This window comes from Podarcis tiliguerta (assembly GCF_965153285.1).
Source record: "Podarcis tiliguerta genome assembly, chromosome: Z".
Classification (NCBI taxonomy): domain Eukaryota; kingdom Metazoa; phylum Chordata; class Lepidosauria; order Squamata; family Lacertidae; genus Podarcis; species Podarcis tiliguerta.
The window spans coordinates 4,541,767-4,554,139 of record NC_139553.1 but is presented as its reverse complement, the minus strand read 5'-3'; the positions used below and the strand labels follow the sequence as shown (position 1 = coordinate 4,554,139).

Below are 12,373 nucleotides of genomic sequence, written 5' to 3'. Positions count from 1 at the left end.
GTATGCAGACTGGACTCATCTTTACACTGGCCTTTGAGACCTGATATATCAGTAGTTCTCAAAGGGTGTGGCAGGAGACAATGGCAAGTGTGGCAGGAAGATTCAAGGGCAAACAATATTCTATTTTGGGAATGATTCACGTTCTTATCTAGCTGCCTTGTTGATACTTTCTGGCTGCCCCGTGATCATATCATAAAGCAGTTGTGGTCTGTGTTATAAATAAAGTCTTTACCTTTACCTATAACTCAAGCACAGCTAGGAGTTGTTTCTTTTTGTTTTCCAATGTACCGTATTTTTCGCTCTATAAGACACACCAGACCATAAGATGCACCTAGTTTTTGGAAGAGGAAAACAAGAAAAGAAAAATCTGAATCTCAGAAGCCAGAACAACAAGAGGGATCGCTGCGCAGTGAAAGCAGCGATCCCTCTTGCTGTTCTGGCTTCTGGGACAGCTGCGCAGCCTGCATTCGCTCCTTAAGACTCACACACATTTCCCCTTACTTTTTAGGAGGGAAAAAGTGAGTCTTACAGAGCAAAAAATACGGTATTTCTTATCAATAAAGAAGTTGGTATGGTGCAAGCAAATTTTTATTCTGAAAGTGGCCCAGAGAAAAAAGCCTGAGAACCACTGGCACGTGTGTGTGTGTGTGTGTGCCCAAATCTTTTAACTGCAATTTGCTTTGACTAACTTTAATATTGCATTTTGCCCTGGACCTCATGATGAAAGGCAGATAGGAAATCTATATACTGTAACGGTAACTGGATAAGGTACCTCATAGGGCTGTTGTAAGGGGGGCAGGACAAAAGGGCTACAGACCAAGGTTGGCCCTGAGCATTTTGCCACTAGAGGCAAACCAGAAAATGCTGCTCCCCAGTCCACCACCTCCTCTGCTGCTGCTGCACACCTGGCAGCAGCAGTGCACTCACAAACAGTGGGTGTGCAGTGGAGGAGGAGCAAGCTGGACTGGCTGCCTTCCCTAGTTATCCAGAACCTGCTGCTATGAGGCAATGGCCTTACCTGCCTCAAAGGTGGGCTAGCCCAGGTACAGACCCTTTCTGCTCCTTTGAAGAAGGGTTAAACACAGAGGGCCAGGGTGGGAAAGGAGAGCCTTCTTTGGAAAAATAAGCCAGGAGGGGTGATGGAAGGGAAGAAATCTGGTGGCAGGACTGGCTCACCACGTTTTGAAAAGAAGTGATACACCGCACCATGTTTATACTTGGTAACCATAACATTTCCTTGTTCCATACAGCACCCGTCTCCTTCACTTTCAAATGGGGTGGGTGTGGGGCAAGGGAGGGTGAACCTCCCCACTGAATTTTAGGGGTGGGGGCAAAATTCAGGGTGGGGTGGCAAAACATGGCAAGGTATGGACCACTCCTCCCGGCAGACCCCTTCCCCCGCTGCCCCACTCACACACTATGAAGCTGTCAAACCCACAATCAAGGGAAAAAATACTTAGAAGGGCACCCCAAATGTGTTACTGATTCTTTGGGGGAGGTTTCCCTTTGCAGTCCAGCTTGTATTCAAACTGGGCTGCAAAGAAATCTCCATCGTGAGCAAGGGATTGGCTGCACTAGGAAGTTTCTGATGGGGAACTCCATAGTACAGCCAGTCCCAATGGGACTTAGCACCAGTGCTGATCACGTGATCAGTGCTGGCAGCACATCTTACTTTGGGCAGAATTTGGCCACAGTGAGGAGTTCACAACTGTGCTGGATGTCTGTGGGGTTTATAGGATGGAAACAGAAGCCACCATTATCAAATTTATTCCTCATCAATAAATTAAAATAAAATATCCCCACCTCCAACACACACACACACACACACACACACACTGTGCATTTCAGTGAACAATAGGAAATAAGGTTCTAAGGAGTAACATTTCCTGGCTCTGGTTTGGTTGCCTTTTAGTATTATTATTATCCACTAAATTTTTATATTGCTCTTCATCCGGGGATCACAGAGCAGTTTATAATTGGCTCTTCCTCACTTTCTTTATAGTGGAGAAAACATTGGATGAAATGCTAGGGGAGGCCGACAGTAGAAGATACCAGGGTGAACCCTTCCATTAGGCTAAGGGAGACAACCGTCTCAGTCAGCTGATTCTAAATGACATGAAAGGGTTGTTTATTCAATAATAAATGGGAAATAAATGAATAATAAAACTGTTTGATAATAAATCAGATCCATAATAATATTATAATAAATCATATAATAAATAATTATTATCTATTATTATTTATTCAATTTATAAGTGGCTTTCTATGTAAAAAGACTCTAAGCTACTTACAAAACTTTAGAAACATAAAAAATACACTTAATTATAAATCAATAGGGTAGTATTCAACTTTTACTCAGAGTACACCCACGGAAATTAATGGCCATGAATAAGTTAAGTCCATTAATTCCATTTGGTTTGCTCCGAATAAAAGTTAGTTGAATGCCACCCATAATAAATTAATTGAATAATTGCAACAATAAATAGTAATCATAATAAAATATGAATTAATGTGACCATTATTAATTAATTAGCACTTGCTACATAAAAGGCCTCTAAGTGACTTATTATACTTTAAAAGCATAAAACACAGTATGAAATAAAATAAAATAGGTTAAATTAGTATTATAAAATGCCAGATAAAGGAAGAAGCATTTATGGGATTTTCAAATGCCACAAGAATGTGGCTGTTTTGGGGCACGATGGACCTTGACTTCTGGGGCACAAGCATGTTGTGCTTCATGCAGAAAAATGTCTTGGGCTGGCAGGCAAAGCAACATGTGCATCTGTCAAAGAAGAGAGAAGATCAAGGCAGCCACCAAGACAGGCAGCGGCGTGGACAACATGAGAAAGACAAGACAGACAGCAGTTTTGGCACAAAGAAGGCAAAAACTCACTCGTTCTCCGTCAGCACCGGGCAGCCCAAATAATCCTGGCAGTCCAATGTACCCCTATGGAGGGAAAGGAAAAAACAAAGAGCATTTTGTCTCCTCTGATGCGGTGGGCTGGGGTCAAGTCCTGTCCCTTGGGAACAAGTAAAGCATCTTCCAGCGCTGGTCCAGGGAAGCCGTGATGAAATAAACCTTGGGGCAAGTGTATATGCCCATGGACTGCATGGTGCTGGCTTCCACGATGTAGTCCAAGGGCACATACCCTCACACCAGGGACCATGAGGACTCCAGGAAGGAAGGCGCCAGCCAGCTAGGGCCTTACCTGGGCTGGCTCAGGGTGGACCTGGGAGAAATGGAGCTTCGATCCAGGTTAGCTATGTGTGTGTGCAAAAGTTTCTGCTGCTGGCATTTTGTGTCACAACCCCACCAGGGAGGAAATAACTAAGACCTTCAGGAACCAAGGGAGAATACAGCAGGGATGGGGAAGATCTGTAGCCCTCTATAAGTTGTTGGGTTTCCCATCAGCCACAGCCAGCATGTCAAATGGTCTGGGATGATGCGATTTGGAGCACCAACATGTGGAGAAATGCTGGGGTAGCTGAGTCATTAGAGCATGAGACTCTTAAGCTCAAGGTTAAGGGTTCGAGCCCTGTGTTCGGCAAAAGATTCCTGCATTGCAGGGGGTTGGACTAGGTGACAATTGTGGTCACTTCCAATCTACAATTCTATGATTCAATGATTCTATATAAAGCTGCCTTGTACCAGGTCAGACCACTAGCCTGTCTAGCAGTTTATCATCTGCAAGGATTCTTGAAGCTCTCCAGGGCATCAGACAGGGGACATTCCCACCCTACCAGGAATGGAACCTGTGACATTCTGAGTGCAAAGCAGGTATCTTAACACTGAGCTATGGCCCTTTCCCATAGGGCTCACCCACATCCTTGAGTTTGAGGGTTAAATGCCTTTTTTGTACTGCAGGTAGATGTACTTCACAATGGCATATGGAACCCTGGAAACCCAGAGGCTCTTCCATCCTATGTCTAATGTTCTCTCCATACCCAATTAACTCTCATTCATCCAACTAAATATATATATATATATATATATACACATACCCCGCCCATCTGGCTCTCTCTTTCAGAAACTAACTACTAAAATGACAATGCCCCCTCACACTTTGAGGATGGAAATGTGTTTGTTATCTCCATCAGACTTTTTTTTTAAGAACAGCTGGGGGATAGGCTGTGTTGTAGAGCAGCCTGTCATTACAGGATATTAAACAGCTGATCAGCCCCTTCCCCCACCTTCTTCCCTTGTACAAGAATGAAAACCACTGATGGGGTCAACCTTTGTTTATCGCTTGCAATTTTCCCGGTGATGAGAGCCAGCTGGTAGCATTTACTGCTCACAAGGAAAAAGAGCACATGACAACCAGGGAGATGGATTTATTGGCTCAGAGCATCATGTTGATTTAGAATTGCAGTGGAGAGTAGGAGGCAGTTAACCGGAGCTCTGCTTCTTTCCAATAAAAGTGAAGAAGAGGAGGGTGGAATGGAAAAGAGGCAGAAGCTTCTCATAAGTGAATACTCAGGACGAGCCAGCCCAAGTGAGGACACAAAGCACTACTGTGCATCAGAAGTGTTGGCCTTTGCATGTGGGTTGAAGATGCTGGTTCACTGTTAGAAGCAGAGGTGTCAAAATTTGGTCCCTCGAGTGGCTCCCACCTTACACAGCTAAGCTCTGGCACTAGAAGAGCCCTTCAGGATTAGACCAAAAGTCCACCTAACCCAAACAGGGGACCAAGACTTCCCCAGGTTGTTTGCTACCGCAGCAACTGCAGTCAGGGGTAGACTGCCTATGAACATGAAAGTTCCATTTCGTTATCCTGATAAACCAAGGTACTGGGTCTCAGGCCCGGGGGCCAAATGTGGCCCTCCAGTCCTCTCCATGGCCCTCTGGACTCTCCCTGGGCCGTGCCCTGTGCTGTCTGTTCAAGTGCTTTGCTGACCTGATGGCATCTTTGAGACTTGCTCATGTCCTTTGCATGCTCGGACAGGCGATGGAGCTGTGCGGGTGCCGTGCAGGTAGAAATACCTGGTTTTTGCACACCTGAAATGTAGCCTGCACTAAAGGTAAAAATTGCACCTGTTGATCCACCTACCTTTTCCTCTGCTCCCACCCACCACTGGTATGCAGCAGTTGAGCTGAAAACAATTCTCCACCCTTGCACCAGGCCACTGAATCTGTCTAATCAACATCTAAAGATTGGATCTTATAAACCTAACAAAGCGAAAGGAGAGAATATGCAGGACCGCCTTCACTTAGGCCAAACAGCCCGTACTTTGAGGCAGGGGTGATAAACCTTCTTGTGCCAAGGGCCACATTCACTTCTGGACAACCTTCCAAGGGCCACATGCCAGCAGTTCAATTACACCAAAGATACTCAAGGCAGGTGTGATGTAGGGCCATGGGTGTACCTGGGTGAGGGGGCATGGAGGGGCACGTACACACACCCTAAATAAAAAAATTGATAAAAATACATAGCAAACTGAGGTTCTGTTCCCCCTGACAAAGCCCCCCCCCCCAATCCTGGCTCTGTCCCTTTGCAGGGCTGGCAAGTGCTGTGGACAGAGAAGAGTTCCAAGAGTTCAGAAAGAGCTGGAGAGCCACATCCTGTCTCCTGGGCCAGAGGATCCCCTCCTCTGCTTTACAATCTTCTTCACAGACCCCGCTCAGGTGCTCGCCTGTGAGGACAATCAGGCTGACAGGCTCATGAAAATGGGTCTTGACCTGCAATTGCAGCAATCAGTTCCACTGGGCATTAAGCAAGCTCTTCTCCCTCACAGTTTTAAATGGGTCTAGAAATCCCACTTCTTCCCTGCTGCTTTTAATGGGTGAATTTAAATTAGGCTGAAATATAGTACAATGGTGCCCCGCAAGACGAATGCCTCGCAAGACGGAAAACCCGCTAGATGAAAGGGTTTTCCGTTTTGGAGGTGCTTCGCAGGACGAATTTGCTATGGGCTTGCTTTGCAAGACGAAAATGTCTTGCGATTCCTGGGGGGTTTTTTTCGCTCCCCACCCCCTTTTTCTAAGGCACTAAGCTGCTAATAGCCTTTTAGCAGCTAATCCGCTAATCCCTTAAGCCTTTAATAGCCGCTAATAGCCGCTAAACCGCTAATAGCGCTAATCCGCTAATGGGCTTGCTTCGCAAGACGAAAAAACTGCTAGACGAAGAGACTCATGGAACGGATTCTTTTCGTCTTGCGAGGCACCACTGTATTTATAATGTGACTTAGTTTTGTGCTGGGTAGTTTCTGTCATTTTTGTGCAGGCTTTTTAAGGTTGTCTTAAACTGTGATTGGTTTTCTCCCCCAATCTATGCATTTTGCATTGTTTTGGTGGTTTGTTTTGAGCCTTTTGAATGTTTGTCTATGTGGTGGGAGACACACCCTCCCTATAAGTAGTAAACTAACTCAGTAGGGAAGCAGGGTGGGCAGTACTTTCCTCTTTGCTTCAGGGCAGGAGGCAAAGTGAGGCAGCCGCCTCAGGTGACAGATGCTAGGAGACAGCAGCGAGAGTTCCCTGGCTGTAGCGGGGCTTGCCACAGGGCCTGACCTGGGGCCCTAAACTAGTCTTCTGCTTCAGATGCAATGTAAGCTCCTATCCCACCCACCAGTGCTGAACTCTCATTCAGCCACCAGTCCAGCCTGCTTCTGTACATTGAGTAGAGAGGGAAGAAGCCATGCCGTCTTGTCCTCTGCCTCAGGCAGCAGAATATTGTTTTCCACTTACAGGGCAGGGGTTGTGGTTCCACCACAGAGCCTAACCTCAGCATTTCTAGCATCTCATCTTGGAGCTTAGCTACAGGCCGAACCCAACAGGCATCCCCCAGCTTCTTCCGCACGTCAGTTACATGCAGCTTGAGGATTTGTTGTTGCCAAAGACAGCAGGCAAGAGTTGATGAGGCAGAGCAAGGAAGAGTGGAAGAGAGGCATCTGCTGAGACCTTCCTTCCTGCACACACGCACGCACCCACCCACCCAGTGAATCCACGGCTATTGAATTCCAGCCTGCCCAGGAGCTGTTGCTCAGCCATGGGCAACTCCTGCAAAACCTAAGGACAGTAAGCCAAGGGCAGGACAGCTGCAAGGGAGGCTGGGCCTGGCTCAGCCCCCAACATGTACCAGGGCAGAATGACTGGGAAGATACTGATAGCCAACAAGCAGGCTTACAGCAGTTCATGGACACTTGGAAGCAATAGGTCCCCAGGCAATAGGACAGGCAAGGCTGGTTCAGGGAGAAGGTAACGTTTACTGCTGAGACACAGACCCACTGCTCCACACAAACCTGGCAGCAAGCCTTGGACTGCTTCCTTTTGCAGCAGCTGCTGGCAGGCAGGAGCCAGGGCAAGCAGATCAGTTCCAGCTGCTCCTCATTCCAGGACAGCAAGTCTCATTGGCCCAGGGATTTAAAACCCAGAGCCCTATAGCCTGGCAATGACCTATGCTCCCTGTTTACATGTGTGCTTTACTCCCATTCATGCCAGGACTGCTGGTCTTAGAAGTGCAGTGGGCCACTTTGCTGTCAGGGGTTCCTTAGCAGCTGTTCTTCACTGTTTCCAGAAGTTATAGGAGCAAGTGAAGGCTGGTCCATTAGGGCAAACAGGTGTGCTTCAGCCTCTTCTCACCTGCTTGCCTTCCAACTTACAGTCAGTTCAAAGAAGAGTGCTGGTTGTCAGCTTCCTTCTCTTCCTTAGGCTCAGTGCAGAGCTCAGCAGGGCAGGGAGGAGGACCACGGGGCGGCAGGGGTGGGGGAGGACACCAGAATCTGTTGGCTCCGGCTTCACCTACTGCTGGCTCATTTGCCTTTCACCCTACTGGTCCAAGTGGGCCCCAGTCACCTCTGCCTACTGGTTCCCTCCTCGTCCATGTCAGTGGAAATGTATAAACAAGGCTCTCTCTCACTTACCCGGCTGCCTTTTGGACCAGGTTCTCCTATAGGTCCAGGTAAACCCTGAAACACAAGAAGGGAAAAACAAAGCAAAGCAAAGCAAGGAAGACAGATAAATGTGGACATGTTAGAACTTTTTTAAAATACACAAACACACACACACACAAACATCTGCAAACAGTTCCAAAGCAGAGGCTTCTCTTTGCAATTTAGGAGGCAGTCCAAGAGATAGCTAGGAAGGAATTCAGAGGGGAAGAATTATCATCATCACAATAAGCCTCCGGAAACAAATGCCCTAATTGTTACAGGGAGATGGCTCTGCAAGCATTCACATTTTAAAACAGAACTCATAGTTAATTCTACTCCATTCCAGAGCAGCTCAGCTGCAACAGAGGAGTGGACTGAATGCAAGAAGGGAAAAGCAAAGGCTGGTTGATATCAGATTGTAGTAAGTTGCTCACGCACATGTACAGGCTACAGGTTGACCTCAGTGCTAATATATCAAGGAGCTATCAGCTCCATTTATCACAAGGTAATGGAAAGCCAGGCTTAAATCCCAGGCCAGCAACTTTCAACCGTGCTCTGTCAAATTAGTTTTTTTGGGGGGTGGGGATGAGAGTGCAGAGGTTTTCCTAATTACAGGAATGTGATATTGATGGTAAACAGAGGCAAGTTAAGCCATGGCCAACGCTTAGCTCTGATAGAAAAACTGAGCATGCAGGTTCAGAAGCAGGAGACTTCTGGAAACCAGCTGCTGTGGGAAAGGCAATGGAGGAGGCTGCCTGCCTTCACAAAGGACTTGTCACAGGGGAGGTGTTGGGTGGTATCAAGCTTAGAATTGTGAAACCAGAGACCTGTGTGTTGCTGCCCTACACCCACCTTCCCTAACCTGGTGCCCACCAGATGTTTTGGACTCCCCTAATGGGAGGCTTTGAAAGGCTTTAAAAACCTCTAATTTTCAATGGCTTTTAACTGATGTCCTTTTATTGGATAGGCTACAGGGCGGCTGGGGTTGTGAACATGCCCTCTAGAGGTGGCTCCCATTACCCCTGACCACTAGACTGGTTGGCATGTTTCAAAGGGGGATTTTAGTCCCAGTTGGAGCTGGAGAGAAAGGGAATAAGCCTCCTCTTCCCAACAATGTCCATCCATCTATCCACCCATACCTGCAACCAATAAAGATGAAACAAAGGCATAGCTGAATACTACATGCTACCATGTAGTTTGACGTGCAGAACTCATCAGGACTAGAAACTTACGAGAATCTCAAATTCTGCATCATTGCAAGGGGTAAATAAAAAAACCTGGCAAGATGAATAAGGGTTAAGGACTATTTGTCTGGAAATGTAAAGCTCATCCATTCTCACTGTTGAAATAAAATATTCCTATTTGAGACTAGGGAATAGGAAAAAATGTATTAATTTCAACTGCTCCTCCTCTTATTCTTCCATCCTTAAGTTTTGCATCGGTGTGTGGATATTCTTTTGTGCAAGAGGCACATTTCTGCTAGCCATTCCCTTATTTTATGCATTATTTCATGTTAGCATCACTACTGCAAGTACTTTTGTGCCCCATTTCCCCTCATATGCACATTTTTATTTTTTTGTGGCAAGCTGTGTCACAAAGTTCAGACACATGTGAATTACAAAGGACAGCTCTGTTTCAGTTGCTCATGGGCTTAGGGGGTATAAATTAGGTGAGCTTGTACTAAAATGCAAAGTGAAACAGATTTCTCTCCCATTCCTATAATAAACTTCCATGGTTATTTACTCTATGCCAGTTGCCAGACTAAATGAAATTGAACGATCTCCTTCCACCTCCAACTTCCATCACCTCCAATTCAGGAAGCTCTGAAAGATAAACCCAGATCCCACTGTCAAAATGTTTGTTTGTATGCTTCTGCCATCAGGCCAAAGTTAACAACTTTGCCTCCGACGCCTGAACCAAAAAGAAGCCAAAGCTTCCAACTTTTCCACTGCGATGCAAAACCAAAACTTGCCAAAAGAAGAAGTAATGAAAGCACCGAATAAGGAAAGTAAACATAACTGAGACTGAAGAGGTTAGTGTGGGCAGCTGTACTATATTGGTCCCAGAGGATAAGAAACAGGGCTATTCTGCACCTTCCCCCCTTTGAATAAGCTTCTGTTGGTGAAAAAAGCACACAAACCTTTGGCTTAGACAGAACGTTTCATCAAACAAATGGGAAAGCTGGAAACTTACAGGGAGAAAGCATTCCTGGTGTCTCATGGCCTCTATTGCTGTGTCTTGAATAAACTTTTTGAAAAGTTTGTTGAGCCATGCAGGGATAAGTGGACATTGTGGCACATTGCTTGCTTACTTATTTATATTTAGTATTATTATTTACAGGAACGTACAACGGGCCAAAACAACAAAGAGTCTTGTGACACATGCCAGGATTTCTCTATTAATAGCAAAGAAAGAAAACAGTTGATTGATGGTGACTGCACTGTGTCAGGTATGAATCTGAAAGTCAATTCCACAATCTCCTGCCCATTCAGAATGACCAGCGTCAGTTAAAAGCTTGCATACCCTTTTCAGCAACATAGGCTGGCATACAGCTAGGGTTCAGTGCAGGCCAAGCCTTTGATGCTCCTTTTATAGTTGCCTCCAAGAGATAACTTTGGTTTCTGCAGCTTCTTCAACAACTGCATTGCCTCAAAGAGAGAAGGTGCAGCTATATAACATCTCCCTTCCATAAGCACACACACATACACAACACAGCTGCCCTTCACACCACATTTCACCCAGCAATTATTATTATTTTAGACACAGCAACAACAGGCGTGCATAGTGGGAAAGATGTGGGTGGGGGCAGTCCAGAGTGCTGCATGCACTCTGGCACATGCTGAGCCATTTGTGCGCATGACCTGTCCCGTTCCTTTGCACGGAGAGGAGAGCCATGCATATGCTTTCCTCCACTGAAACAAGCAGATCATGCAGAAGACTGCACGGCGTACATGTACTAAAAACTCCTGTGGCCTCTAACTCAGGGATAGGAGAACCTGTGGCCTTCAACCCTGTGGCCAGAGATGATGGGAGCTCTCAGCATTTCTCCTCATATACACTTTTTTGCAAGACAATATTAAAAAATAATAATACATGTTTGCATGTTATTTCCATATTATTATTTTTTATCCAGTATATGCATTTGTGTGCACATTACTTTGCTGGGGGACCGCATTGCAAAATTCAGAAAAGTGCTTCAGCTTGTATATAGTTTCAGAAAGTGCAAATTATGTTGGTTTACCTTTCAATGCCAATTGAATCAAATTCTCCCCCAGCCTTAGCTAGGCTACAATTCCCAACATCCCTGACCACTAGGCATGCTTGCCTGGGCTGACTGACCTGGAGTCCAGCAACATCTCGAGGACCATGCATTTCGCACCGTGGCCTACAAAGGGGGAACCCCCCTGAGTGGTCCAGAGTCTAAAATTACCTAATCACAATACTGGCATGCAAACACATTGTAGCTGGGACTGAATCCCTTATTAATTGTGGGACACCGTAGCCATCTACCTGCCTGCCCACCAAACCCCTATGCTGTACACAGCACGGTAAGATTTACTGCACCTGCCTGCCAGGATAACCTTTGGCACCTGGGTTCCCGTCAGATCCTCGTTCACCCTGTAAAAAAAGAGAGGAAAGGGCAGCAGGGCAGGGAATGGGAAGAATTAAATCTGGCTTCATGACCTGCATAACAGTAGTAGTAGTAGTAGTAGTAGTAATAATAATAATAATAATAATAATAATAATAATAATAATAATTCATCTTTCTCAACATGGTGGATGCCATGCTGATAGGGACAACAGGTTCACAGTAGACCCAGTGCATGAACTTTGATCCATCTGACAGAAAGAGCATCAGGAGCACATATGGAACCCATCCACAAAAGAAGCACAGAGAAGCTCAGAGCTTGCATATGGTTACACCAGGGAGAACCTGAGGCCTTCAAGGTGTTATTGGACTCCCATCAGCCCCAGCCAACAATGACCAACAGTCAAGGATTATGGGAGTTGTAGTCCAACAGCATCTGGAGAGCCACAATTTCCCCATTCCTAGACTAACTAAGCTAGCATTTGCTTCACAGAATCCAACATTCTCTTCATGTTCTCACCACAAGTAGCGTCTTCCCCCCCACCGCCATTTTGAAGATGCAGGTAGATCAAAATGAACAGAAAATAACATCTGACACATTATAAAGAAAGCAGTGGGACATGCAACAAAACGTTGCAGCATGGGGTGCTTCTTTTAGGGTTCTAGTTGGCCCGCCCCATTTGGGGAAGAGCTGTAGCTCAGTGGAAGAGCACCTGCAAAGCCCCAGACTGCGGATGCCTCTGGTCTGACTCCCTGGAAAGCAGCTACCAGTCAGTGCCAATACTTATTTAGTATTACTAAATCAGTGACAATACTGATTTAGATGCAGTCATGGTCTGACTCGGTATAAGACAGCTTCCCGTGTTCCTATGCTCTGTTTCAGAACATGTCAATCCACCTCGTCCTGATTTTCCC

General features: G+C 45.9%; 1 protein-coding gene across 1 annotated transcript in view; it reads right to left on the bottom strand.

The window, feature by feature from the left end:
• Nucleotides 1-12,373, bottom strand: part of COL27A1 (collagen type XXVII alpha 1 chain) — a 242,848-nt gene that overhangs the window by 160,990 nt on the left and 69,485 nt on the right. The window contains exons 9-11 of the mRNA XM_083424399.1: nt 11,434-11,487; nt 7,861-7,905; nt 2,897-2,950 (exon numbers count right to left, since the gene is read on the bottom strand). Coding sequence (XP_083280525.1) covers nt 2,897-2,950; nt 7,861-7,905; nt 11,434-11,487 — 153 coding nt within the window. The remainder of the gene's footprint in view (nt 1-2,896; nt 2,951-7,860; nt 7,906-11,433; nt 11,488-12,373) is intronic.